This window comes from Brachypodium distachyon, chromosome 2, assembly GCF_000005505.3.
Source record: "Brachypodium distachyon strain Bd21 chromosome 2, Brachypodium_distachyon_v3.0, whole genome shotgun sequence".
NCBI lineage: Eukaryota > Viridiplantae > Streptophyta > Magnoliopsida > Poales > Poaceae > Brachypodium > Brachypodium distachyon.
The window spans coordinates 41,138,606-41,166,586 of record NC_016132.3 but is presented as its reverse complement, the minus strand read 5'-3'; the positions used below and the strand labels follow the sequence as shown (position 1 = coordinate 41,166,586).

At 48.1% G+C, this 27,981-nt stretch overlaps 3 protein-coding genes and 1 pseudogene across 4 annotated transcripts; 3 read left to right on the top strand and 1 right to left on the bottom strand.

Annotated features, from left to right (window-relative positions):
* Positions 1 to 1,096: 1,096 nt before the first annotated feature.
* On the bottom strand, positions 1,097 to 3,413 carry LOC100832455 (cytochrome P450 72A15). Its single transcript, XM_003569159.4, has 4 exons — positions 2,677 to 3,413; positions 2,310 to 2,554; positions 1,828 to 2,212; positions 1,097 to 1,731 (listed from the first exon to the last, which is right to left on the bottom strand). The coding sequence occupies exons 1-4, from the start codon at positions 3,214 to 3,216 to the stop codon at positions 1,306 to 1,308; spliced, it is 1,596 nt and encodes a 531-aa protein (XP_003569207.1). The 5' UTR covers positions 3,217 to 3,413; the 3' UTR covers positions 1,097 to 1,305.
* A 2,319-nt stretch (positions 3,414 to 5,732) lies between these two features.
* LOC100827570 (probable glutathione S-transferase GSTU6) lies at positions 5,733 to 6,938 on the top strand. 2 transcript variants are annotated; one of them, XM_024458304.1, is made up of 2 exons: positions 5,733 to 6,246; positions 6,323 to 6,938. In XM_024458304.1, the coding sequence occupies exons 1-2, from the start codon at positions 5,907 to 5,909 to the stop codon at positions 6,649 to 6,651; spliced, it is 669 nt and encodes a 222-aa protein (XP_024314072.1). In that variant the 5' UTR covers positions 5,733 to 5,906; the 3' UTR covers positions 6,652 to 6,938. The 2 variants fall into 2 exon arrangements, with proteins under 2 accessions (XP_024314072.1, XP_024314071.1); XM_024458303.1 differs by having other exon boundaries at positions 5,739 to 6,239; positions 6,323 to 6,933.
* A 1,588-nt stretch (positions 6,939 to 8,526) lies between these two features.
* Positions 8,527 to 10,987, top strand: LOC112270577 (annotated as a pseudogene).
* An 8,069-nt stretch (positions 10,988 to 19,056) lies between these two features.
* Positions 19,057 to 24,274, top strand: LOC100825299 (vacuolar cation/proton exchanger 1a). Its single transcript, XM_003569135.4, has 9 exons — positions 19,057 to 19,657; positions 21,159 to 21,226; positions 21,365 to 21,393; positions 21,556 to 21,752; positions 21,860 to 22,393; positions 22,536 to 22,652; positions 22,806 to 22,896; positions 23,021 to 23,091; positions 23,887 to 24,274. The coding sequence occupies exons 1-8, from the start codon at positions 19,352 to 19,354 to the stop codon at positions 23,086 to 23,088; spliced, it is 1,410 nt and encodes a 469-aa protein (XP_003569183.1). The 5' UTR covers positions 19,057 to 19,351; the 3' UTR covers positions 23,089 to 23,091; positions 23,887 to 24,274.
* The last annotated feature ends 3,707 nt before the right edge of the window (positions 24,275 to 27,981 follow it).

Genomic DNA, 27,981 nt, shown 5'->3' with positions numbered 1-27,981 from the left:
TAGAAATATTTTTTTATGGATGGAATTGCTTATTAGTGAAATTATTTATAATCGTACATATATTGATTTGATCAATATTGGAGTACATTATCGCTGGATTATACACTTAACTGATGCTTAAGGAAGCTGGTCAGAGACAGTTGATGACAGCAGAGAGGATAAGACGATAGAAAAATGAGACTTCAATCCATTCGCAATCGTTTGCTTTGCTCCTGCTACGAGTACGACTAAGGGGATGCTAGTCAGTATAAATGTGTATAAGTTAGAGATAGAGATCGGAAGCATTCAACCAGTTTCAAGACATAACTGCTCTTGTTGACCAACCAACTTGTTTTTTATCAGAATCATGATCATTGGTGTACTGCTGTAGCCAAAGCTGGCTTTTCTGCAGCCAATCTATATACTGTGCTGGTGGATCATATTCTGATTCCAGCCCCTATGTGAAATGGATTTGGGACTCATGTTGCCATCTCAAACACAAGTTCTTTTGTTTGCTCATGATCATTGACATGGTGAACACCAGAGCCATGCTTCTGAGGAAGAACTTCAATTTGCCGTCTCATGCTTGCGTCCTCTGCCAACAGTGTCCCATGAAAACAAGGATCACCTCTTCTTCATGTGCCCCTTTGCTCTGGCTTGCTGGCGTTACTTGTGCCCTAGTTTTACCCTCGAAGGAAATGTCCACCAGATTCTGTTGGAATTCAAGAGGCAACTCAACTTGCCCTATTTTATGGAAATTGGTACCCTAGTTTGCTGGAGCATTTAGAGGACACACAATGAGTTCGTCTTTACCGGTACTCAGCTATCACTTTAGACGTCGGCGTATTTTCATTGAGCAGATGAATCTTGTCTTCCATCGTGCCAAATTAAAGAAAGCAATATGCTAGTACGAGAGATTGTCTTAATGCATTTAGATAGGCCTCTCGCCTCTGTAACTCCTTGTACATAATTTTTATATACGTTTTTCGTCCAACAAAGGATGTCTCAATTTTAACTAAATTTGAATGCATCTATACACTAAGTCATGTTTAGATACATCCAAAATTTGTATCTAAAATTTGACAAATTTGAGACATTTTTTGTTGGACGGAGCGAGTAATAAAATTGCGGGATCTACTGTTTTTCCCTAAAAAAAAGACAACTTTTCTTGTACATCAGGCCTTTTCCCCTCATGTTGTACTCTATATAAAAAGGGTCAGTGCAATACAACACACAGAGAATCAGGGTTCATAATTGTATCTTTCTACAAACTTAAATTAACTAAGAATCATTGAACCACACACGACCATGAAAACACAAAAGCAATCATATGAGCCCAAGCTTAATCTGTGCACCATGCATCGGATGCAGCGTCACGACAGTATGTGGCGCGTGAGTATAGGACGACGCAAGTGCAAACTGAAAGCGCTGAAGGATCATGCAAAGCGCCATCTTTGCCTCCAGAAGCGCGAAGTTCTGGCCGATGCAGATCCTCGGGCCCCAACCGAAAGGGAGAAACGCGCCTGGATTCTTGGATGCCTTGGAGATCCCCTGCGCGAATCTCTCCGGCTTAAATTGGTGTGCGTCATCGCCCCAAATGTTTATGTCCCGGTGCATGGAGAGCACGGAGAGCTCGATCATCACGCCGGCGGGGTACTTTACGCCTCCGATTTCCACCTCCCTGCATGTCTTCCGGCTCAAATGGATGCTTGGCGGGTACAACCGAAGAACCTCGTAGATGATTATGGTCACCTGCCAAGTTAATAGCAGATTAGTTGGCGTAATCATAGCCATTTATTTTTACCTAATCAAACAACTTAGTAGCAATTTCAAGAAGCGAGTAGTCACCGTTTTGAGTCTGTTTAGGCCTTCGTATCCAGGTTTGTCTTGTCCGAACAGGCCCAATACTTCCTCCCTTGCACGGTCCTGCCACTCCGGATGCATGCTTAGAACAACCATGATCCATGTGAGCAGTACCGACGTGGTCTCCATTCCTCCGAAGTAGAACAGCTTGCACTCCTCGATGACGTCTTCGATTGTCATTCCCGTGCTGGATTTACCATTCTCATTTGTGTGCCTCATGTTTGACTCTAGCAACAAGCCAAGCAAGTCATCTTTGGTGCTTTCGCCTCCTTCCATTGCTTGAATTCTTTTGCCAATGAGACCTCGTAGGATGGATTCGATCTCGTTGTTGATTTGGTACATCCTTCTGTTGTTTTTGGTTGGCAAGGATCTGGAAGATGGCCATTTCGTTCCGTTACATGTTTATCGTAAGCTGATCAGTTCGGTTTCGAGAAAAAGAAATGAAAACGACAGTAATAACCACTCACAGGTAACCGGGGATGAGAATCTTCCGAATGTTTGTCACGAGGCGCTCGGCTTGCTCTGTTTGCAGCTGGAATATCTTCCTTCCTTCTAGGTAGCTGCTGCCGAATGCCGTGCGAGAAATGGCATCTCCCGTCAGTTTCTGGAGCTCTGGCCAAACATCCAGTTCGCACCAACCATCGGAGCCGATGGACTCCGACCATCTGCTGACCAGCTCTTCACAGCACGCAGAAAACTCTGGAATCATGCACTGCAGAGTACAGAGATGCAGAGTCGAACATATCCCCATTCTCAGTTGTAAAATCTATCACAGTAAACAATCCACAGAAGCTAAAAAGTGAAATTTATGCAACAAATTAACCATTTTTGTACCTTGATCTTCTCGAGGTGGAAGGCAGGGTTGAGGAGCCTTCGGTGCCTGGCCCACTTGTCGCCCTCGTGGTTGGACAGGCCATTGGCGAGCAGCTTCCACAGGGCCGGGAACTTGGGCTTCTCCAAGTGCCCGGACCTGTCGGACAGCACGCGCCTCGCGAGATCCGGGTCGGCGATGGTCACCTTGGGCGTCGGGCCGAACCAGGAGAGGCTCACCCTGCCGTGCTCCCGGACGGAGCCGCAGAGGAAAGGGGCGACGCGTGGCGCGATGTCGTGGCACCGCAGCGGCAGGGGCCTCGACCAGGCCTCCTTGTTCATCCGGCCTTGTTCTCTCAGGTCGCCCGTGAAGAAGCGGTAGGACGTGCCGCGGAGCCCCTGCGACCGCAGCTCGCGCTCCAGACGGCGCGGCTGAAGCCATAGACTGTCCAGCAGCCGCCCCAGCTGCCACAGGAGGACCAGGCACGGGAGACCGTACACGGCCAGCAGCTGGATCCATGACACCGAGGTTGCATTTGCAAGCAGCCCGCTGCCAAGAACCATCGCTCTCGTCAAGTCTTCGGCGTATTTGGGTGGAGAAACATTCTATGAGCCACGTTATGTACCTTCAAGGCATCTAGATGGATCGAGCTGCAGAAGTACGCCCATCAAGGCATCAACATCAGTTGAAACATTACGACTTCGCTACGAGAATGATGGCAGGAAAAAACATGGACCTTCTAGATAGATTGTCTGAGAGATGTACTTCACTATCAAAGCTGTCATCACCTCACAAGGAATTATTTGGTCCGTGGACGACAAGTCCACGCACGGACTATTCTACCCCCTTGTCAGTCTTTCCAAAATATGACTAGAGAGTGCATGAATTTGCATATTGTAAGCTCTGGTCGGTTTTCAAAAAGTTCGACAGTTAATAAAAATTACACATGGGGTATATCTATTTCTCAATCGACTTGGAAAGTTTTTTCTCATACTTTATACTTGTATAAATTTTCCACGAATCTCTCAATAATTAGATTAGACGGTTGTTAGTGTTGACTTAAAAATAGTTATTTTTAGTCGTCTTAGAAATAGCAAAACACTTCTTTTACGCGAGTGATCATTTAACTCACATACTCACTCTGATTCATAATAAGTGTTTTAGATTTTATACCAACTTAGCACAAAGTCATACTAAATCTGAGACAATTATTATGGATCGGAGAGGAGAGAGTAATATATAAAAGGACGGTGATGCATTAGGGTGAATGTCGGAGCCAAGATTTTGGGGTCCATCCTAACTCCTTGGCCTTACGGCGATCAATGTTTCGATCCCTTATGTGAATAAATTCAAACGTTTCTACTTTTTTTTTCCTTATGGCTCCTTGGCCTCCCCTTCTTGCCAGCACTACCGCTCCTCACTGCTCATGGTGTCTCGCAACTGTAGCTGTCGTCGCCTCATGCAATCGCTCCTTGCCGCTCGTGGCATCTCGTGACTGCGCTTCTTCGCCGCCGTTGTCCCGCATCATTGCGGGCCAATTTGCTCCCCCCTTGCAAGCGATGGAGTAGCAGAAAGAGGAGGCAACATGGTGACCAAGCACGACTCGGATTTGCAGGAGCAGCTTGTTTCTGAAACATTTTGTAGTTTTCTGTCCAGGCTCATGAGGCGCTCCAAGGTCCAAGCTGCACCGAGCCTAGGAAAAGTTTGGGCCGAACCAAAAGTTTGGGCTGGACAGCCTTGAGTGCTACAAAAGTACAACCATGAAAGTATCATGCATTGACTTGGTAGCATCCTATTGTTTAGAGGAGAGAAGATCAAAACCCTCTAGAAAATTTGTATTATGTCTCCATCCTCGTTCCATTGTAGGCGTGGCGGCTTCTTCACGGTGGTTCTCCAAGCTTGTCTCTTTTCTGCCTTATCGATTCGTCGTCGGAGCAATGATTTCATAGCTTGACTTACAAGGGGTGTGTCCCCATTCTTAGATTCAGTGTGACTTTACAAAACTTCTGAGATTAGTTTAGATTGTGCAAAAATGATGTTATATAATTTCGTTACTAGTATATAAAGGAATGTCAATATGTGAAACATGAATATGAATATAGAGAAGTTAATTTTGAAATATCATGACAGAGCTTTTATTTTGTCAAGAAGCTTGGTTGCTTGTGTTCGTATCAACTCTATTAGTATATTTTCCTTTAGGGACCCTTCCTTTTATGGATAAATGTTTTAAGAAAAGGAAGCACCAACATCAGTAAAAACATTTACATTCACATTTTCATTACGGGAATGACTGCAACGTGGAGCCTACAGTGAGATAGAAATTGTGTAAATATACTCTGTACTTCGCTACTTAGGCCTTCCACAGTGTGCCAAATAGTGCCAAATTGTTATTTGGCATTTGGCACCTCTATTAAACACTATGAGACCGGTGCCAAATCCAAAAAATTTGGAACCTACTCCGGTGCTAAATGTCACTGTCGAATAAAAAATCGATTTATTGCTTTTGAGGGGAGGCGGTGTGGCTAGAGGCTTTGCGAGCCGGAGGCGCATGCAAATGTTGGGGTCTGGGTGGAGGCGGTCGAAGGAGGTGCTAGGCGCAGGGGAGGCGGTGGGAGGAGCTGCCGGGCAAAGGCATCGCCGGGCGCAGGGGGAGCCGTTCCGGAGACAGGCGGTGGCGGCGCTAGGCGCATGGAAAGGGGGTGCGGCAGCGCCGCTTGATGCCGGGGCACCACCCTCACGACGCTGGCTGCAGGGGAAGGAGGCGCAGGCGGCGCCGAGTGGAGGGGAAGGAAGGTGCGGTTGGAGAAGAAAAGAGATAAGGTGCTTGGGTAGAATAATGTGGGTAAATTTATTTTTGAGGGGTCCCATCTATATGAGAAATTTGGCCTCATCTACGTTGCATCAAAATTAAAATCTAGCATCAGTGCCATATTTAATCTATGTGACACATTTGGCTTTTGGCACACCGCAAAGTCCCTTGGCTGTCCTAGTCTCATGGGAACATCCAGCTCCATAATCTCACGTGGAGTTGACTAGATTTGTGGACACAACTCGCCGCTTGGACTATTATACTGTATCACCACGAAGCCAAACCGAACCCAAACACTTCCAAATCCCAATATCGATATAATACCTTACCGGTCTAATCTTTGAGGACACTCCACCAAGCAACACTATCGACAGGAAGACCCGCTTAACTTGATTGATTCTGACCGGCAGGAAGGCGAATCCACGGTCCACCCATTCCATCTCCATGGCGACGGCCGGATCTGGCGACGAGCTGAAGGTGCTGGGCGCGTGGGCGAGCCCGTTCTTGGTCCGGGTGTTGTTCGCGCTGCAGCTCAAGGGGCTGCGCTACGAGTACGTGGAGGTGGACCTCAAGGAGAAGAACGAGCTCCTCCTGGCCTCCAACCCCGTGCACAAGAAGATCCCCGTGCTCCTCCACGCCGGCAAGCCCGTCTGCGAGTCCCAGCTCATCGTGCAGTACATCGACGAGGCCTTCCCCGCCTCCGGCCCCTCCTTCCTCCCCGCTGACACCCACGCCCGCGCCGTCGCCCGCTTCTGGGGCGCCTACGTTGACGACAAGGTATTATGTACGACCAATTAACTAGCTTGACCACCTTTCTTTTAATCCAAAGAAATCGCATATAATTATATTTGTGTGTGCAGCTGCTGAGCTCGTGGAAGGGGATCTTCGCGACCAAGGACGAGGAGGAGAACGCGGAGGCAGTGAGGCAGACGCTGGCTGCGGCGGACGCGCTGGAAGGGGCGTTCCGGGAGTGCTCCGGGGAGAAACTAGAGTGGTTCGGCGGCGACGGCGTCGGGTACGTGGACATCGTGCTCGGTGGGTTGGTGCCGTCCATGAACGTGTTGGAGCTGGCGGTCGGGATCAAGGTCGTGGACCCCGACAGGACGCCGCTGCTGGCCGCCTGGAAGGACCGCTTTTGCGCGCTCGACGCGGCCAAGGCTGCCATGCCGCCGCTCGACCGCTTGCTTGAGAATGCCAAGAAGTACTTGGCTGAAATTTCATTCAAGACCCCGGCGAGCAAGTGAAGATCTGCAGTTGCAATTCCCATTTGGTTGGTCTACGAATAAGGAGTATCACAGTACAGGACCTCCGGGTCCCGAATGTGTGTTTTTTTCCTTCCGTGGGCAAATGAATTTTCATGCAATTTTACATCACCTCAACATCCTGCATTTAGCCGTTCAGCTTGTGTATGGCCGAAGACACTCTTTTAACGATCGGGATTGATGTGATAAACAGTAACTAGTTTTTTTTTGGTGAGTGCGCACACCAAATTTTTCCTCTTCTAGACCCTTGCTCAGCTCAATCGACAAAAATAGCCCTGAATGTGAAAAATGGATTGGCGGAAGTACTTCTTGCCAATTGATGAAAATAGCTCACTTTCAAATTGCACTTCCGCCAACTCAATTGGCAACAACTGCTTTCCGCCAACTCAATTGGCAAGAGGTCACACGTGTAGTTTTCACCGGACCATTTTTGGCATCTGGTTTGAAAGGGGAAATCATTTTGGGCAATTGAATAATGGAGGGACCTAACTATAGAAGAGCAAAAACATCCGTGCACTCCCTAGCCTACGATCCTCAGGATACCGTTTCCCTAAATAGTACTCCTTCCGATCCATAATAAGTGTTTCAAATTTTACACTAACTTCGTAGAAAGTTGTACTAAATCCGAGACACTTATTATGAATCGGAGAGAGTACAAAGATGTTCCGCTTTTTTTTCTATCTACTGGCTCTAGCAAAGCCAACTGATTGCCACTCCGTTAGCAAACTCAAAAAATTAAACCAGCTATGATGTGCATGTTCACCAAATGTAATATATGAGAAAAACACGTACTTAGTTTGTCACAAAATAAGAGTTCCAAAAAGTTATACTAAATCAACGACACTTGATTATTTTTGAATGGATCGAGTACATAATTAACATCTTCACATGCATCTGTTCTCTTATTCGTCCATGTCATATTACTATAAGTCAAATATACCAAAAACATTTAAGTTTCTTTTTAAGAAAATCAAATCCAACATCCACTTTCAAACATTTCAAACAATAAACACAAACTCCATCCTTTCTTCTAATATAGGCGGCATTGCTGCTTACTCCATGGAGTTAATGGTTCTCGGAGCTCGTCTTTTGGTGTGTGGTCCTTTTCTCGTCAATTCATTGACCGAGCAATAGGTTCAAGCTTGTCTTGGAAGGGATGTGTCTCCCACTCATGCTACATTTAGATTGTTATTGTTTGAGGTGGATGACTCGGTTTTTCAAAGTCTATGAGGTTAGTCTGTCTTGTGCAATAATGATGTTCTGCAATTTCGTTAGCAGACACATAAATAAACATCAAGACATGAAATATTAATACGAAATTAAAAGCTTTATTTTATCAATATTTTTTTGTTGCTTATGGTCATTATTATTTTTTGCAAAATGCTTATATTCCTTTTGATACAATCGATGTTTTCTTTTTTATGGATCAGATGGTGCTAAAAAAAGCTAGGAAACACCAACTCCAGTAATCTATACTAATAAATTAAATTGGAGTTGGTGGTGATGGTAAGAACGTCGCAGTAAGTCTTTTCATCAAAATTACGAGGGATATGCCACTCTCGCACGAGGAAAAAAACGTTTCGCTTAACTGTTGTCAATCCCTGCAAAAAGAAGGCCTCCCGCATCCGAGCCGTCCGTGGCACCCCCGCGGCAGCGTCTCTCCCAGTCGCGCTGACGAGCTCCTCGTGGCACAGCGCCGGCGACGTCCCTGGGTCCCTGCAACGTGGCCTGCCCATCCCTCCCCACACGGCCCCCTACAGCGACGATGACCAATAAGCTCACGAGCACGGCCACCCCCGCCATGTAACCCGATGGGCCCAGCCCGCCATACTCGCCGGCACCGACACTCGGCCACTGCGGGTCGATGTCGTCGTCGTTGTTCACTCCGGCTCCTCCTCTTGCGCCGTCTCCCTCTATTGATCGTGGCGGTACCACAACAGGGAAGCCGCTCGAACCTTAGTCCGGCGAGCCATTGGACCCATACGGCTCCCTGCTTCCCACCTAACGACGATGTCTACTCCCCCACCATCTCCGCGGACGACGCCAACTGCGTCGCCGCCGACCTCCATCGTCGTACCGCATGGCCTCGAAACCAAGGTCGCCCACCATCACCGTCACTTCGGCGCCACCTCCTCCTCCCTCTATCGCTGGCGAGCAGCAGCCAGTAGAGCCGCCGCTACCATTGTTTCTCCCGAAAGGAAGGAACTCTCGTGCCCTCCTACCTAGGCCACCCTCCAAGGACCACTGCCTCCCCAAAACCCTAAAGGCCTTAGGCCACTCCTTCCCACGTTTGGGCCTAAGCCAAACCAGCCCACAAACCCCCCAAGCCTTTTCTTTTTGTGAAAATTATTAAACTTCTCAACCATCGGCCCACATCATGTATTTTATTGTTCGTAGTAACGCATGGGCGGAAAATTATCTCCTCATTGTTGCAATCGGTTAAAGTTTAACTTAAGTGTGGGATCCTACGTAGCGGAGCATTTCAGTCAAATACTTTTTTGACTGGGTGGTGTTATATAAATTTCAGAAAGAATGCATTGTTGTCTTCGTAGGAAGTAAATATATCTTGAGTGTATCTTTTCATTTGTTGTTCGGCACCAACCCACGGGAACATTACGGTAGTTAAACATTTTTCAGTACGAGAATGAGGTGAACCCTACAGCGAGATCGTGTAAGATAAACTCCGTACGTACCGACCACCTGTCATAAACTCACGGGGATTTTTTTTTTGGGGGGTGGGGACTTGACTTGGTTTGCGGACACAAGTCGTCCCATGGACTATTCTACTCCATCATCACGAACCCAATCCGTCGATATAATACCGTGATACCCTTGATCTTTGATACTAAGCCGTGAGTCACAGGAAGATCGAAACCTGCAGCTAAACTTGTTCCGGCCGGAGGAAATCCATCCATGGCAACAACCGGTTCTGGCGACGAGCTGAAGGTGCTGGGCGCGTGGGCGAGCCCGCGTTCTTGGTCCGGGTGTTGTTCGCGCTGCAGCTCAAGGGGCTGCGCTGCGAGTACGTGGAGGTGGACCTCAAGGAGAAGAACGAGCTCCTCCTGGCCTCCAACCCCGTGCACAAGAAGATCCTCGTGCTCCTCCACGCCGGCAAGCCTGTCTGCGAGTCCTAGCTCATCGTGCAGTACATCGCCGAGGCCTTCGCCGCCGCCGGCCCCTCCTTCCTCCCCGCCGACCCCCACACCTGCGCCGTCGCCTGCTTCTGGGGCGCCTACGTTGACGACAAGGTACGTATATATACGTGTAAGATCAATTAACTAGCTTTGACCAGTTCTTGAAATCCAAAGGAATCGCATATATGTGTGTGCAGCTGCTGAGCTCGTGGATCGGGATATTCGCGACGAAGGACGAGGAGGAGAACGCGGAGGCACTGAAGCAGACGCTGGCAGCGGCGGACGCTCTGGAAGGGGCGTTCCGGGAGTGTTCCGGGGAGAAACTAGAGTGGTTTGGGGGCGACGGCGTCGGGTACGTGGACATCGTGCTGGGTGGGCTTGCATTAACGTGTTTGAAAATTTACGGTACCCGGTACTCCAAAAACGTACTTGGGAGTACCAAAGACATCGATATCCAAAGGGTACATTGGTCTTTTCACCCCCTTAATCAAATAGATCAGATTATTCAGACTCGTGGTCCGAGACCAGATCGATAGAAGAGGATTAGGGACAGCAGCCTCCGCGCAGCCGCCACCCCGCCGCCCGTGCTCCGCCTCCGCGCAGCCGCCACCCCGCCGCCCGTGCTTCGCCTCCGTGCAGCCGCTGCCCCGCCGCCTGACTGCGCCGGCTCCCGCCCGAGCGCCGCTGCGACCCCCCGCCGGAGCGCCCCCTGCCCTAGCGCCGCCACCCCATCGGCTCCTGCCAGAGCGCCGCCGCCACCCCCAGCCGGAGCGCCCCCTGCCCTAGTGGCGCCGCTCCCCAGTGCTCCGCGCCCCTCCCCTCTCGCCTATGTCGTCTTCGCCTTGCTACACCCGATCCAAGGAAAAAACGCAATACTAAAAAATCAGCGGCCAAAAACAGGAAGCTCACGAGCACAGGGATCTCTCGTTGGAGTAGAAACGGCGGGGAACACGGCCAGCATCTCCACGAGAGTCACCTACAACAAGGAAACGGACCTCGGATGAAATCGCAGGGGTTACGCAGAGGGGCTCCGCGGGCTGAGGCCACCGCCGCCGCGGGAAAGGAAGGAAACGAGCTCCGGCGACAGGCCCTTCCGCCCCAACTCCGAGGAGATCTTCTTCCTCAGCTCGCCCCCACTCCGACGGGCTCTCCCCCCGCTGCTCCCGTTCCCGTCACTGTGGGAAAGGGATGGGAGCCGCACCGCCTGCACCTCCATGGTAAGCTCTAGCGGTGTGCACTGGAGAAAACGGCGCCCTCCGGCTGCTCCCTTCGCCCCCATCCTCCAACTGCTCCCTTCATTGGAGAAACCTGCAGCCTAGGCTGCCTAGCAGAAGTGCAGAACGGGGACTGGGACAACAGCGGAGCAAACAGCCAAACAACGAACAAAGAAGCATGGGTAAAACGAGACAACCCAACGGAATCAGCACATCTTAATGGTGCATCGGACGGTGTAGACGTCGCCTGTTTTCTAACAAAAAAAGCAGGCGCCTGTGCTACAGCAAAACGTTTTTTTTTATTTTTCTTAACTGTAAATCAAAATCTCAAAGACCTAAGATTCAAACGTAATTACAAGTTTGCCATTCAATTCGGGGTACTCTATGGTTTTTTCACTCAGTATTTCGTGGGATTGAGATGTAGTACCAAGCAATGGTATCCATTAAATCGAAACAAATAAACGACTTTTATTAAATTCGAGATACCGTAAAAAAACTCTAACGTCTTGTTGCTGACGGTCGGGATCAAGGTCGTGGACCCCGACAGGACGCCGCTGCTGGCCGCCTGGAAGGACCGTTTCTGCGCGCTCGACGCGGCCAAGGCGGCCATGCCGGCGCTCGACCGCTTGCTTGAGAGATCCAAGAAGTACTTGCCCGAAAATTCATACAAGAACCAGGCGAGCAGGTGAAGATCTTCAGTTCCAGCAATTCCGTTTAGTTGGTCCACAAATAAAGTTTTCGAAGAAGTGTGTGAGATGTGTTTTTTCTTCCGCGTGCAAATAAATATTCATGCAGATTCACATAAAAAAACTTGTGTGAGCATACGTTCATGTTTGTAATAAACCTTTGCGTCTGTAGTATGTACCGTGCCTACAAAAGTCTTGCATTCAGCGTTCAGCTTGTGTATGGCTTTTTTTTTTTTTGAGCGAAAGCTTGTGTATGGCTGAACGACACTCTTGACGATCGAGATTGATGCGATAAACAGTCATGAATTGCCTTAGTATCACGGAAATTCGCAGCCCATCATACAAACCGTCATGAATTGGGACGATGCTTTGATGGGCCCAATGGGAAAAATATTTTCGAACAATTGACCTCTATCTTTCGGGCGGGGTTATGTGATACAGTATTGCTAAGAGAAATAACGAATATGATGTTCCAAAACAGGCCCGATATGGGCTTGCTGATCTTTCTTCTTATCTGAAAAATCAGAAGAGGCCGTTTGATCAGGGCAGAAAAGCTGCCTCACTGAGCTACGAAAAGACACCATGACTAGTCCGGATCTAGATTCTAGATGCCTATCGCTATCGATGCAGTCTAGAGGGACGATCACCGGACTTCTCCAGTGCCCCAGCTGACACGTACCATCCTCTCACTGATCACTTGCAGCAACCCAACGCAATCATTTGGGAGAAGGCAGGGGATGAGACGACACGAGACGACACAAAAGCATGATCACGTTAGTGGTAGGCTGAAATCCCATTGCTAGTAGTACTGGTTATCGAAATTCTATATGCTGATCCAGGCTAATGATTGCTATCAAATCAGATTTCATTTCCGTGGCAACAATGACAGACATACATAATTGTCTTATCTGACCGCGTGGAGTCCGCGTTGCTCCCGCGTCCGCTATGCTGGTGTTCTTGCATTCTTTCTGTCCTTGAATTTTTTCCTTAGCTTCCAACGGCCTGAAGGCGATGGGAGAAAACCCAGGCTTTAATCAGTAGGCTGCCCTGTGTTGCTCGCGGCGCCCACGAAAGTATCCTCGGTCTCAATGGAAGGTCAGAAGTCCCGGAAGCTATAGCAATATATGTCGCGTTACCTCGAGGCTCGAGCCCAGCACGTGACATCCGGCATGCCAAAGGCAATAAAATGTGCGCAACACTCACACATGGTAAAATACCCTACCTGCATCGTCATTACATGAAGATCGATGGTGAACAATCACAGCAAGCACCTACGTGAGGAAGTCTGCTGGTTTGTGTTCCAAATTTCCAGGGACCGGAAGTTGGGCCGGACCTTCGGATGCTCTCTGTTATTTTTCGAAAAATTACGGAATTTGCTGCGGAACTTCCAGATATTCAAGAATATGCGAAACTTTCGGTCTCCAACCGGAACTTTTGGTGTGACCGTTACGGATCTGACTTGCCCTATTGCTCCTGCTATATATACTCCTTGTAAGTCGCCGTTTTGGGATGAATTGAGTTCGTGAAATTTCCCTGACGTTGTAAACACTCCCATATAGTGAAGTTTCGCTGGCTGGCGCCCGTGGTTTTTCCCTCTCGTTGTTTGAGAGGGTTTTCCACGTTAAATCCGTGTGTCCTTGTGCTGTGATTTCTTCTTCGTTCTTCGTTCTTGTTTGTCGCGTTCATAACAAGTGGTATCAGAGCCTCAGGTTCCGTCTAGGGTTTGCGACATGTCTACCTTGAAGTTTGATCTGCCGCAACTAGACTACACCACACGATTCTCGTTGTGGCAAGTGAAGATGCGGGCGATTCTCGCCCAAACTTCAGATCTGGATGAAGCGCTTGATTCCTTCGGCAAGAAGGATGAAACCGAGTGGACTGCCGAAGAAAAACGCAAAGATCGTAAGGCTTTGTCATTGATTCAACTTCATCTATCCAATAATATTTTGCAGAAAGTGTTGGAGGAGAAATCCGCAGCAGCCCTGTGGCTGAAACTGGAATCGATTTGCATGTCTAAAGATCTAACCAGTAAGATGCGTGTAAAGATGAAGTTGTTCACCCATAAGCTGCAAGAAGGTGGATCGGTAATATCTCATATAACTGTTTTTCGAGAGATAGTTTCTGACTTGCAAGCTTTGGAGGTTAAGTATGATGATGAGGATTTAGCCATCTTACTCTTATGCTCGTTGCCTAATTCCTATACAAATTTCCGCGATTCAATTCTTTATAGCCATGACTCTCTAACCCTTCATGAGGTTTTAGAAGCACTTAGACAGAAAGAAAAGATGAAGTCTATGGTGCAGACCGATGGATCGTCGTCAAAGGCAGAAGCTCTGCAGGTTCGTGGCAGGACCGAGCAGAGGAACAACAACTATGGCAACCGAGATAAGAGCCGGGACGGAAAAGCTCGTTCAAAGTCCCGAGGAAAAGATAAGTTCTGCAGGTATTGTAAGAAAAATAATCATGTTATTAAGGATTGTTATAAACTGCAGAACAAGGAGAAAAGAAACGGTACCTACAAATTGAAAGACAAGTCCGATGGTAATGGTAAGGCCCTGTCGTTTCTACCGATAGTTCTGAGGGTGAATGCCTCGCTGTTCTTGCTGCTTGTGCTTTCCGTGATGATGAATGGATTCTTGATACAACATGTTCCTTTCATATTTGTTGTAACAAGGATTGGTTCAGTTCTTATGAGTCTGTGCAGACTGGAGATTTTGTGCGTGTGGGCAATGACAATCCTTGTCATATTGTTGGCGTTGGGTCCGTTCAGATTAAGACCCATGATGGCATGACATGCACGTTGAAAGAGGTGAAGCACATATCAAGCATGTCAAGAAATTTGATCTCACTTAGTACCATGAATTGTGACGGGTACAAGTACTCCGGGGGGCGTAAACTTTTGAAGGTATCTAGAGGTTTTCTCATTCACATGATAAGTGATATGAATTCTGCCAAATTATATGTTCTTAGAGGTAGCACTTTGCCTGGTTTTGCTGCTGCCGTTACACCTAATGATTCTGATGATTGTGCAAAAACGAATCTGTGCCATATGCGTCTTGGGCATATGTGTTCCAAATTCCCAAGGGCTGGAAGTTCCGGCCCAACTTCCGGTCGAACCTCCGGATGCTCTCTGTTAGTTTTCGGGAAATTGCGGAACTTGCTGCGGAACTTTTGGATATTCAAGAATATGCGGAACTTCCGGCCTCCAACCGGAACTTCTGGTGTGACCGTTACGGATCTGACTTTCCCTAGTGCTCCTGCTATATATATCCCTTGTAAGCCGCCGTTTTGGGATGAGTTGAGTTCATGCAATCTCCCTGGCATTGTAAACACTCTCATATAGTGAAGTTTCGCTGGCTGGCGCCCATGGTTTTTCGCTCTTGTTGTTTGAGAGGGTTTTCCACGTTAAATCTGTGTGTCCTTGTGCTGTGATTTCTTTTTCGTTCTTCGTTCGTACTTGTCGCGTTCATAACAAAGTCCACCGCCTAAGTTAAGTCAGCTATATAGACGAGTTGGTACCTACATAGCTTAAATTTAGTTAAAAGTTATTTGATGGCTTGCGTGACAATGACGAGGATAAATGGAGAAATTCAAGCCATGCCGTCCCTCTGGGGACATCCGAGAAAATTCAAGCCATGCTAAGCTATGGTACAGTCGGCTCTCTGTGCCTTGTCCTATCCATCTTTAAATCGGAGCATGTTGGTCGTCCAAGTGGCGAAAAATGGAACACGATGGGCTCTTAGCTGTGGATATGCTCTTTAGCACAAACTTGCATATCTTCCTTAGTAGCTCGATATCAAAATCAGAGTTGCCTTGTCGCTGGTGCAAGTGACATACTGTTTAGCACGGGCCAAGGTATGCTTTGTGCGACTTCGTCGGTTGTTTTCTGTAGTAAAGTCAGAATCATTGCTAACTCAAGAAGAGTTGTATGATGATGATACTTGGAGGGCAACCTACATGCATGAAGGTCTTTTCTCAGCAACATGCATGTGTGGTGTGTGTTGGTGGTTTTGCGCGTTTCGATGATCCATGACAATAAATTCGTTGGTGTGTTGTGAAGGTTTGCACCCGGTTTCTGCTAATTAGTTCACTACACGACGTCCCATTTTTTAGGGCAGTCAACTGTTGGCAAAAGTATTGTTTGTACGGCAATGTAAGTGCCGGGAAAAATAGAGTAGGGCAGGGAACTGTCGACACAAGTTTTTCTTCCATGGCAGTCAATTGCCGGTAAAAGTGTGCACAAACCCAGGCAAACAAACTGCCGGCACATGTGGGTGGGACCCAGTTTTCTATGGGCCAACGCCCCCCCACTGCACCAACCATATCTACTCACACCACACCCAACCCTAGACCATCCGCGGCCCATCACTGGCTCCAAGTCCCAAACCCTATCGCTCCCTATGCCGATCTAGCACCGCCGCATCCACCACACCGTGCCGCCTCGACCTCACAACCGCACCGCGCCGCCGCCACCTCTTCCACACCGCCGCCACCTCGACGTCATGACCTCACCTCCATGCCTGCAGCATTCGCACCGCCATCATCCAGTCCCAGACCCAGCACCGTCGACAATCAACCCTATCTTGGACACTATTTTTTTTTTCATTTAATAGTCCGAGCCCTCATGGTTCAGTAAAAAAGGGATAATTAGTCAAAAGCACCACTTCAAGTTAACCTACTATACTTTAACACAACTTGTGTGTTAAAACGAAAGCTTAACTTCAGTACTAATTATCATTATCGACAAGCTGAAAACAGTACCTTGAACACGGTTAATGGGACATTTTCACTTTTGCGTCACATGTCAAATTATGTGCCCGGAATGTGGGCCTCAGATGCCACTATCCCTTCTTCTTCTTCCTCGTCCTCCTCCTCTTAGTCTTCTCCACTACTGGTTCTCCATCGGCTCAAGCCTCGCGGCGAGGATGACGGAGAGGTCGGAGAGTTATCCTCGTGTGCAAGCAGGCCTAAATACCCTCGTGGATCTCCCTTGGCTTGAGCATTATAGAGGCATGCATGATGGGCGAGATGCTCTAAGAAGCGCACCTGGTCGACGTTGTCTAGCATTGAGGAACTCCTCATAGGAAGAAGGCCATGGCCTATGGGGAGCCACTAGATCCACGTGGCGGAGAGGAACTCATTCGCTCCTCTAGTCCTCCTATTAGGGCATCTCCAACAAGGTACCGGCTAGTACCGGTACTAAAAAATTTCTCTCCTTTTTTCAATGTTTCATTTTTTCTTATTCATTTCTTTTTTTGATGGACCCACATGTCATCTTCTTTGTTGTCTTGGTATCCGTGTAGTACCTGTTACTTCTTCAAGTAACCATTACTTGTTTGTGACATTCCTCTCTCATCCACATTGGCCACTAATTTCTTGGTACCCGTGTAGTACCCTTTGTTAAGGATGGCCTTAATTCCTACCCAAAACAGCTCCACGAGGTTGGCTGACAGGTGGCATTGGAAGGCCTAGAGGCTGACCTCCAAGCCTCGTGGTGAGATAGTTGCCTCTTGTTGCTGCAGAAAGAAGAGGAAGATCCTTCAGTGTGGCCGTCAACCGAAGGCGCAGTAGATCTCGATCACAAGATTATTGAGGCCAACGGTGAAATGGAGCAATAGGCGAAGACTGATCGATGTGTGGCGCCCATCCTCCACCACATCGCAAAATCCACATGAGGGGGCACATAAGCCCAATCACGCATAAGTTATAGTTTTGTGTTTTGTTTATCTCGCTAAAAAAGGTTCCTTTACATTATCAAAATTATACATCCTCTATCTGAAAATAAGTGGCCCGAATTGATCTAGACTAAAAAATTATGCAATAAAACACATCTAGATACATATGAATCTAGACAAATGCAAGTCACTTATTTCCGACATAGAGAGTGCATTTAAAAGCACCCTCTAGACTTATTCTGGTTGCTCTTGTTTGTTTATTGAAATAAACAACGGGTGACAACCTAAGTTTGACCGGGGAGCCTTTGATATATATTTTTGTGCGAAAGAAGACACAGGCGCAGCCCGCATCGTCAAAAAGGGAAAGACAGGTGGTGCCTGTTTTGCTTACGAAAGACCACCCGTACTGGTCATGCTACATAACAAAAGTCCATACTTGGATTCCTTGATAGTCCGTGCCATGCAGACTCTACATGCTTCTTACGCATGCACAATTAATGATTGATAAGATCGACTTCTCTTATGTGTTTCACGTCATTTAAAAAAACAACAAATCATGTTGTACAATAAGCCATCTCTTAATGCTATATCTTACATCAATGCTTAAATGAATAAAAATGAATTAAATAAATGTTAAGAAAAGTGAAATCTAGTACAATGAAATTTGTTTTTCTTTGCCTTATCTTTCTTGTGAAGAGATCATCTCTTATCTAAAAGTAGGCTGATGACATTTTTATTTCTTTCTCTTTCCAATCTACAATTATCCTATAACATCGTTAAAAAAATTGACATCACCCCACTATACGAGCAAAATAAGCCCGCGTGTCCATGCACCGCACGGCTGCATGGTTCGACGCTGAAACCAGAATAGTCCTGTGGCGAGACCGCGAGAAGATTTGCCGGGCTGCCGGCCATCGCGGACCCGTCGACATGATCCAGCCACCACGTACGGCAGCAAAACGCTAAGGAGCAAAGAGCACCCCGCCTAAAGTGGATGGAACCGCAGAACGCCAAGTCAGGCCGTGTTGCTACCCAGCCCATGTCATGAGATCCATGCCCTGCCCGCGGCCCGATCGCACGTTGGGAGCACATACGTCGCGCGGCCCGGCGCCGAAATAGCCAACGTGCAGCCAGCAGCCAGCAGCCGCGCCAGCCATGCATGCATGCAGCCGGGGACGGACGGAGCTGGCTCGCGAGCGTTTCCGTGGCGTGTCACGCCACGCACCATGATGCCATATTTTTGTGCTACGAAGCTTCCGCGAAGCTTCGTCCCCCGTCCCCTCCTCACGCAAATCATAACTGCTTTCGCAAAACTGCACCCTGTATACGGCGATGTCGTCGCATTCAAGCCGGCCGGGGGTTAGCTAGGATCGAAATGCCCTTTCCCTTCTTATGTGTGTGTCATCGATCTATCTATGCACATCCACCCATTTAAACCATACAGATCTCTAGTCTAATCTCTATCGATCTCCCTTCTTTTTTTTTCTGTCTTGTCTTGCTTATTCCAAAAAGAGAGTCTCTAATCTCCACTACATCGATCTACCAGTCGATTATACATTTATATCTCCTCTCTGTATATATCCTGAATCGCAAAGATTGTGGATCGATCTGAATATTATTGTGGTGCTGGCCGGTTTGCGCATCCTTGTAGTAGTAACATGGAGGGATGGGTCAATAATTCATTCCTCGCAGGGGAATAATTGCGCTTACGCCTACCCTGCTGCTCCCCCATAAATATACGCTCCGGCTCCTCCTCTTTGCTCGCACAGTCAAGCCCATCCGGGATCAAAAACATCCGTACGCATCCGTGCCGACTGAGTACTAGCTAAGACACATTGCAGCCCCGCTCCTCGTGTTGGTTTTGAGATAGTAACATACTATCAATCTAGGTTTGTTTGTCAAGTTGAATTAGCGCTCTATGGACGCGGCGGCGGCTGCGATGGAGGCGGGTGCGCCGGCGAGGAAGGAGTCGGGGCTGCGGCTGCTGCCGGCGCGGCACGGCGGGCACGCGCACGGGCACAGCGGGCTGGCCCGGACGGCGCACGGCATGTCTTCGTCCTCGCTGCGGAAGAAGTCGGACGCGAGGCTGGTGCACAAGTTGCCCGTGGCCGGGCTGCGGCCCGTGCTCGCCAACCTCCAGGAGGTCTTCCTCGGCACCAAGCTCGCCGTGCTCTTCGTCGCCGTCCCGCTCGCCGTCGCCGCCCAGTGCTTCCACTTCGGCCAGGTACGCAATCAATCAACCGCTTCTAATTACGTGCACGCACGCATCAATGGTTTCCTTATCTAATTCGCCGTATCTAATTTCTGTTAGTTTGGATGGGATATGGATTATGGAATTATGCATGCATGCTACTGTTACGATGATCTGCGGTATATACAGCGTAGTCATCATAGTTTGACCATGAATGCCATTAAATTCTCCCTTTTCTTTCGGTCCGTACACGATCGACCTCTTCTGCTTAATTCTATTCCAAATTACTGTCGTGATCAGGTGCCAGCTGACTATTAAAGATAACAATTCACGCCACGTACACCGGCCTGTACTGCCTGCCTGACCATCTCTTTGATGGCTCTTGTCCCTTTGCGTCCTGTCCTGTAGCTGAATTTTACGGCCACATGGGCCGCTGCACGCACGCTGACACGCATTTGTACACATTTGTACTGCTACGAGAACGTACCTCTAGCTTAGTTCTACTTTTCTTAAAACTAATCTATCCGTATAGATGTTTGAGTACTGAGGTACTGAATACAGGTAGCTAGCGGCAAACAAACAATCCTAAAAGAAAGCGGCAAACAAACTCTATCCGACTTCTGGATGTGGAAGAACGAAACGAATGCCTTTTGCTCTTGTTAAACATGCCCGTGTCAAAATAAGTAAACTTATAATGGTGTCCTTGTTGGCCAGTGCTGTACACATATATGCTGTCAGTCGCCGCAACCACCGTCTTCTTCTTTAAAATAGGCACGTCATAAACAAGAGTGCCGATCAGATAAACGTTTTTATTAACGCGCGCGAGAATGATCTGTACACATGCATGTGAGATCTTGATCAGTTAGACACAAGAGATTATGTGTCGTTAGTCCGATTAATTAACGCCAACTTCCTTTCCTTTTATTTTTACCAAGTTATAGCAATACAACTTTCGGTATCTAAATCTAAATTCAGCTCAGGTAAAAGCACGTAGGCTAGTTCCGGCCGGGTTCAGATCGATCAGTGGAGCTTGGGTAAAAAGAATCTTTCCCAAAACGGCGTGCACAGCAAAACTGACCGACTGACTGACCCCTATCACGCTATCACGTACTGCTGGTATACCTTTGCAGCGACTCTAGACTAGCTAGCCGCCAAATCAGCACCGCGAAGAGGAGACTAGACGACAGGTCTCTGCCGTGTGCAGCTGCAGAGACGATGACGTACGGAGCCCATCCATCTTTAGGTGCAACTGCGAGTTTCTCCTGCACCCACTTGGCTTACTTTTATCTGCTTGGGAGCTTGGCATCATCCCGTGCATGCACATACGTTTAAACTTATAACGGTTAAACAACGACAGTCTGAGAAACACTCCTGCAAATCTTTTTCGTCTGAAATTATATACACTTCTGTTTACTACTTCCATCGTGATATGGTGTAGGGTGTTAGTAATATCTTTTGCCGTTGAGTTATAAAAAAAAAGCCATTTGGCTGTTGCTGCAAATTATTAAGATGCCTCTACAATACTAAACTGCAGGTCTGGGTGTTCGCGTGTAGTCTAATCGGCCTCATTCCTCTCGCGGAGCGCGTCAGCTTCCTAACAGAGTAAGCCAAAACGTTTCATGCTTGTAGAAAGTTCCCTTTAATTAATCCCCGTTAAAAAAAGTTGCCTTTACTTAATTTGCAGGTGACTAACTGTAACCTGTGTGTTTGCTGACACCTTTCTGTTTAATTTCCTCGCAGGCAGCTTGCGCTCTACACTGGCCCAACCAGTAAGTCACACGCAATCAATCAAATCCCAAGCTCGCATATATTTAAAGACTAGCTAGGGAATCTCACAGCAAAGATTAATTAATTTGTTGGTTTAATTAAGACGAGGAAAGGAATTGTTAGGGGGTTAAACTAGACTAATTTGATTCCGCGTGCGTTTGCAGTCGGCGGGCTCCTGAACGCGACGTGCGGCAACGCGACGGAGCTGATCATCGCGCTGTTTGCGCTCATGGAAGGCAAGATCGAGGTGGTCAAGTGCTCGCTGCTGGGCTCCGTGCTCTCCAACTTGCTCCTCGTCCTCGGCACCTCCCTCTTCTGCGGCGGCATCAAGAACCTCCACCACGATCAACCCTACGACAGGGTAACTACTGTCACGTCATATCACAGCGCAGCTATGCACACATTTCTCAGAAACTGGAGTAGATCGAGCATCATTTTCTCAACAATTTGTATGCGATGCGTGTGCAGAAACAAGCGGACGTCAGCACGGGCCTGCTGATCCTGGGCGCGCTGTGCCAGTCGCTGCCGCTGCTGCTGCGGTACGCGGTGGGCGCCGGGGAGCACTCGGTGGCGGCCGACACGACGGTGCTGGAGCTCTCCAGGGCATCCAGCTTCGTCATGCTCCTCGCCTACGTGGCCTACCTCTTCTTCCAGCTCAAGACGCACCGCCAGCTCTTCGAGCCGCAGGAGATCGAGGGCGGCGGCGCCGGGGGCGACGAAGCCGAGGAAGAGGAGGTGCCGGTGCTGGGCTTCTGGAGCGCGCTCTTGTGGCTCGTCCTCATGACCGTCGTCATCTCCGTGCTGTCAGAGTACGTGGTGGGCACCATCGAGCCCACCTCCCAGGCGTGGGGCCTCTCCGTCAGCTTCATCAGCATCATCCTTCTCCCCATCGTCGGCAACGCCGCCGAGCACGCCGGCGCCATCATCTTCGCGCTCAAGAACAAGCTCGACATCACACTCGGGGTGGCATTGGGGTCGGCCACGCAGATCTCCATGTTCGTGGTGGGTACATGCTACATTTATTCCATCCATCCATCCAATATTATTCCCCTTGTTTCTTTGTCTCGTTCGCTTCAAATAATTATGCATCATGGATCATGGAATTTGCTCTGTTTGTTTATGTATACGTGCCAATGTTTGGTAGGTGCCATTGAGTGTCCTTGTCGCTTGGATCATGGGCATCCAGATGGATCTTGACTTCAAGCTCCTAGAGACCGGCTCTCTCTTCATCTCGGTGCTAGTCACAGCATTCACCCTCCAGGTAAAAATTATTCACCTCCAGATGATTGAATTTTAGTTATTGAAAAAGCAGATTTTCAATTCAGATAGATGGAATGCATATACTTCATACATGTATGTTGGGATTCAACTGTGAAAAGAAAAAAAAATATAACTCAATGAGTTTGAATTGCAGGATGGAACCTCACATTATCTGAAGGGAGTCCTCCTCCTCCTCTGCTACATTGTCATCGGCGCCTGCTTCTTCGTTACCAGACAACCAGCACGTACGTTTCCTTTTACCACGCGCGAGAGTAACAAAGATTTACACCAGCTTGCTCTCCAGTCCAGTTGTTTCGATCGGTTTCACCTGCATTATTAATTTTCATACATTTCGTTTCTGTTCGACAGATCGCGCAAACAGCAACGGCACCCTGCTGAATGTACCAACCGTCCCCATGAACGTCCAGGTGGCATGACTGGTAAGCTTGCATTATCTTGTCCTAGCTAACACCAAGACTCTTCATTTAAGAAGGGAAAGCGGTCCTTGATTTTTATGAAGATCAGATGGCAGATTGATGGCGTGAAAAAAGATTATATATACACATTCCTGTCTTGTCTCCCTCTGCATGTGCACGACTATGTGTGTCATTATTTTTCAACAGCTGATGTGGTTGAGTAGCTAGTTAATATGTCTGATTCATGGATTGACTAATCATGCATAGATATGAAATCTCAATATGTTATTATACATCTAGAAATAGCATATCTTCCCGGATGGAGTGCAACAATTAATCATATGGATGAACATCGAATTGTATGCCATTTTTTTAAGAACAGAAGGCTTGCTAGCAAATACTAGCAGTATTATTTATATATTTTTAGACAATGAGCCAACTGTTTCTGACTCGCCCGAGGTGTTAAATGTGCCCAATTAGTTAGCTAGGTTAAGAAGACATCAAGAGAACAAGATTTCTCTTGGGATTTAGAAGCAAAAATATGTGCACGACATGATTTTGCAACAGCTGGTGTGGTTGAGTTGCTAATACTATTTAAGATTCATAAAATTTGCGTGTATAATTATCAATAAATCTTTAATATGTAACTATCTAGCTAAAATATCATTGCAGCCATGCTGTTTTATTTCCAGAGAGCTGTTTTTGCCTGAATGTCTGCTTCAGAAGACATCCAGGAAAGCAAGATTTTTCTTGGAATTCTTCAAGCAAAAATATGTCTAACTCCGCAACGTGCATCTCATATGATTGTGCAATCTGCAGATTAAGAGTGCCGCCTGAGCAAAACCAGCATTATTCAAGACAGAGCAATGTTCGAGCCTGAAACCACCAAAGCCTGTATGTCCATCATCTGTGCGCATATAGCTTCGTGTGCCAATTCGATGAAGATTCAGGGAGAGAATTTCCGACGATCACAACCCTGTGCAGAAGGAATTCGTTGATTAGTTGTTGAGCGGGAATGCATTCAGTAGTTGTGCCGGTTATTTCAATTGCTTGTATTGGTTTTAAATTAGGCTGTTCATGATGCAATAAGGTCAGCTGATCGATTTGCGTGTAGCTAGTCGTATGTACATCAACGTCGGTCGGTCGTTGCATTTTATCCGCGGATGAATAAGATATATGTCGTGATACATACATGGTGTTTGATGTTGGGGCTTCTGGCATGCGTGTCCGTGGAAGCATGAATTAATCAGGACTTGGTACTGGTGACAGGCTTGGACAGCAGGGATCACGATGTTCGTGGTGGCAACTGGCCCGGGCATGAAGCACATGTACACATCTCTCGCTCTTATCTCGTTTGCTTAGAGCATCCTCGACAGCTCGTGGATATGCTTGGCTATATGCTCTTTAGACGATATGAGAAAAAAAAAGGTCTCCACCAGCTCGACGATATGGATGTCTAAACGCAGACATCGTCTAAATCCTCCTCCACGACGTCCACATTTCCACCGTCGTCGTCAGGTTCCGACATATGAGAAGCTTGACCGTGTGCTCTCAAGTATTGGTTGGGAACAAAAATTTCCTTTGGTGTCGGTCCATGCTTTGGCTCGCTCGGGGTCGGATCACACACCACTGATTATTGACTCCGGTGATCAGGCTCATTTGGGAAATCGAGCTCAATTTTCGTTTGAACTGTCCTGGTTGAGTGAGGAAGGTTTCTATGATTTGATTGCCGCTGAATGGGCTTCCGTGACACCAGGTCGCACGCCCATTGAGCGATGGCACAATAAGATCAAACGGCGTGTTTCCTTCGTGGATGGGCTAAGAACCTAAGTGGAAAATACAAAAAAGAGAGTGACCGACTCCTTAAAATTATTGATGATCTTGATATTAAAGCCAAATCCGTTGATCTCTCTATGGCAGAACGGGCCACTTTGAGAGAGGCTAATGATTTCGTATCTAACCTAAGACGTGATGAGGACTCTAAATGGGCACAAAGGGCAAAGGTTAAATACATTTAGGAGGGGGGCAATAACATGAATTTCTTTCATCTTATGGCCAATGAAAAACATCGAAAGAAAAAGATCTTTCAGCTAGAGCAGGATGAGGGCACGATCACTGGTCAAGCCAACCTTCAACTTTATATTTCTGTTTTATAAGAAATTGTTTGGGGCATCGGAGCCGAATTCTTTCTCCCTTTTGGAAGATCATGTGGCTGATATCATTCAACTCTCCCATGTGGAGAATGCCATTCTCGTTGTGGCATTTTCAGAACAGGAGGTGCATGATGCTATTTTTCAAATGGAACGTAACAAGGCACCTGGCCCGGATGGTTTCCCTGCTGAGTTCTATCATTTTTGCTGGAATATTATTAAATCTGACTTGTTGACTCTTTTTGCCTAGCACCAAAACGGACAATTGCCCCTGTTTAAACTTAATTTTGGGATCATCACGTTGATTCCCAAAAAACAAGATGCAGTTCAAATCCAGCAGTACAGACCTATTTGTTTACTTAATGGGAGTTTTAATTTTTTTTACGAAAGTAGCTACTAACCGCATTGCTGGGATAGCCCACCAAGTGATTAGCCCCTCGCAAACGGCCTTCATGCCTGGACGCCACATATTGGAAGGTGTGGTTGTTCTTCACGAGACCATCCATGAGCTTCATCGGAAAAAAATGGATGGAGTTTTATTCAAAATTGACTTTGAGAAGGCCTATGATGAGGTCAAGTGGCTCTTCCTTCAACATGCGCTCCGTATGAAGGGATTCGACCCAATATGGTGCAATTGGATTTCAAAATTTGTTTAGGGAGGAAGTGTGGGGGTTAAAGTGAATGATGACATAGGGATTTTTTTTCCAAACTCACAAGGGGTTGAGACAGGGTGATCCGTTGTCGCCTGTCCTTTTCAATATTGTTGCGGATATGCTGGCCGTCTTAGTTGCTCGAGCCAAGGAAGATGGACAAAATTGGGGGTCTGGTTCCTCATTTAGTTGAGGGTGGTGTTTCCATATGACACGATTATTTTCATGGAACACGACTTAGCGAAAACCGTCAATATAAAATTAATCCTTTGTATCTTTGAGCAGCTTTCTGGTCTAAAAATCAATTTCCATAAAAGCGAGATTTTTTTTCCCGTAATGCTAAAAATGAAGAGCCCAGTTACAAGCAAATCTTTGGTTGTGAATCTGGAACACTCCCGTTTCGATATCTGGGGATTCCAATTCGCTACCGTACGGTGCTTAATAAAGAATGGAAATCGGTGGAAGAGCGTTTTGAAAAAAAAACTGGGTTGTTGGAAGGGGAAGCTACTGTCCTACGGTGACCGCCTTGCCCTCATTAATTCAGTGCTGACTACTGTGCCCATGTTTACAAAAGTGCGGTGTCAGCAACGGAAGCGCCAGCGATGGCGGTTCACGAGATGAGCGTTGGCCAGCGTCGCATCCCAACAGGCGCGGGTTTTCACGACGGCAGCATGCGTCATTTCAGGCGACGAACCCGGATGGCTACGGTCTGGGAATATGCGTCGTTGCCCGTCGCATGGTTTCTATGCCGACATAAATGTTACTGCTCGCTTCCCCGCTAATAAAAGCCGGTGGCACAATGCCTTGATGCAGCCACTCACGCCTATATCCACTATGCATCCACATACACACGAGCAGCGGACATAGCCGGGTGGAGAAGCAGCGGTCGTTTCGGCGGCGTCTTTGACAATGGATTTGGCCCGCACATCCTGACGGCCGATTAGGCGTGGGAGCTGTACGACATGGGGTACCCCGTACCGCCAGACACCAGGCTGGCGTCTGAGTGGACGCTTAGCTCTGACGGCATCAGGATCCCTCCGGTGCCGCGTCTAGGGACGGCAGAATTCTTCGCGAAGGTCTATCGCTACCGAGAGCGCATGCTAACGGCCATGCAGGAACGGTGGAACCCCAACAACACCGTGTGGTTGCTGTCGGTGCTCCGCCAGTGCCGTGCAGAGCTGTTGGGTCCTCCGTCGCACAGTAACAATGTCGTGGGGCAGGCGGCGTTCTCGGGCGTGCCGGGTCGGAATTTGAAGGCCGTCATGGAGCATCTTGTGCGCGGCACTCCTCTACCCGACGAGCCAGGCCTTGTTCACGTCGAGGCAATTGCGGTAACGCCGCTCCAGCGTGTCCGCATGGTGGTCCTGAAGTGGCCGGCGAACCGCCGCGCGAGTGGCATCGTCATATGTGAGTCCCTGCCAGAGACGCGCCGCAGCCAGCACGATCGCCGAGGCGACATGGAGGAGCCTTTGACAATGCGCCGGTGTGGGGGGCGGAGGAGCATGTGCAGCTCTCGCGCGTCGGGCCCGGCGGCCCCGAAAATGTTCCAGGCTGGGCCGCCGCCATGCCTATGTCCCTAGATGTCCTCCCGCCGATGCCCGACGACGCAGCTCGCGAGTGGTCCCGTTGAGACTACCTGCAGATGACGGGAGGCGACGCAGGGGCTGGCCCAAGCCACGCCGCCGATGACGACGACAGTGGGTCCTTCAATTGGGACACCATCGACGACGATGAGGGCGGCGATGGCGGTGCCCGTGTCGGCAACATGGAGGAGTAGGACGGTGAGGAGGACGGCGACTTTGATTGGGATTAGCCCATTTTTCTTTTTTAGTTTAATCTGGCTTAAGTCCGTACTGATAAATATATAATTTGAAAATATGCTATTGTAGAAACTACCCTTCGTTTTTTTTTCTAATCTCACGCAATTTCTTGTGATAATCCTGCCGTGTCAATGCGCTTAGCATGGCAACTGGCCTGCCGCGGCAGAAACAGCTTTGGAGCAGGTAGTTTGCCCGCGGCGTAACTCTTGATCGTAGCTCATGGATCTTGATGTAGAGTCAAGTGTCAAGGCCTGCTCAGTTGTTAACGGCACGGCGAAGCGTGCTTCACCGTCT

Bases quoted from the DNA above. Each gene is read 5' to 3' on its own strand.
- LOC100832455 (XM_003569159.4), bottom strand. From the start codon at position 3,216: ATGGTTCTTGGCAGCGGGCTGCTTGCAAATGCAACCTCGGTGTCATGG. The intron at 2,555-2,676 runs GTACAAAAATGG...TGTACTCTGCAG, and splicing joins TCCACCTCGAGAAGATCAAG to TGCATGATTCCAGAGTTTTC. The intron at 1,732-1,827 runs GTGACTACTCGC...TTAACTTGGCAG, and splicing joins GCCTAAACAGACTCAAAACG to GTGACCATAATCATCTACGA.
- LOC100827570 (XM_024458303.1), top strand. From the start codon at position 5,907: ATGGCGACGGCCGGATCTGGCGACGAGCTGAAGGTGCTGGGCGCGTGG. The intron at 6,240-6,322 runs GTATTATGTACG...TTGTGTGTGCAG, and splicing joins GCGCCTACGTTGACGACAAG to CTGCTGAGCTCGTGGAAGGG.
- LOC100825299 (XM_003569135.4), top strand. From the start codon at position 19,352: ATGGACGCGGCGGCGGCTGCGATGGAGGCGGGTGCGCCGGCGAGGAAG. The intron at 19,658-21,158 runs GTACGCAATCAA...ACTAAACTGCAG, and splicing joins AGTGCTTCCACTTCGGCCAG to GTCTGGGTGTTCGCGTGTAG. The intron at 21,753-21,859 runs GTAACTACTGTC...ATGCGTGTGCAG, and splicing joins ACGATCAACCCTACGACAGG to AAACAAGCGGACGTCAGCAC.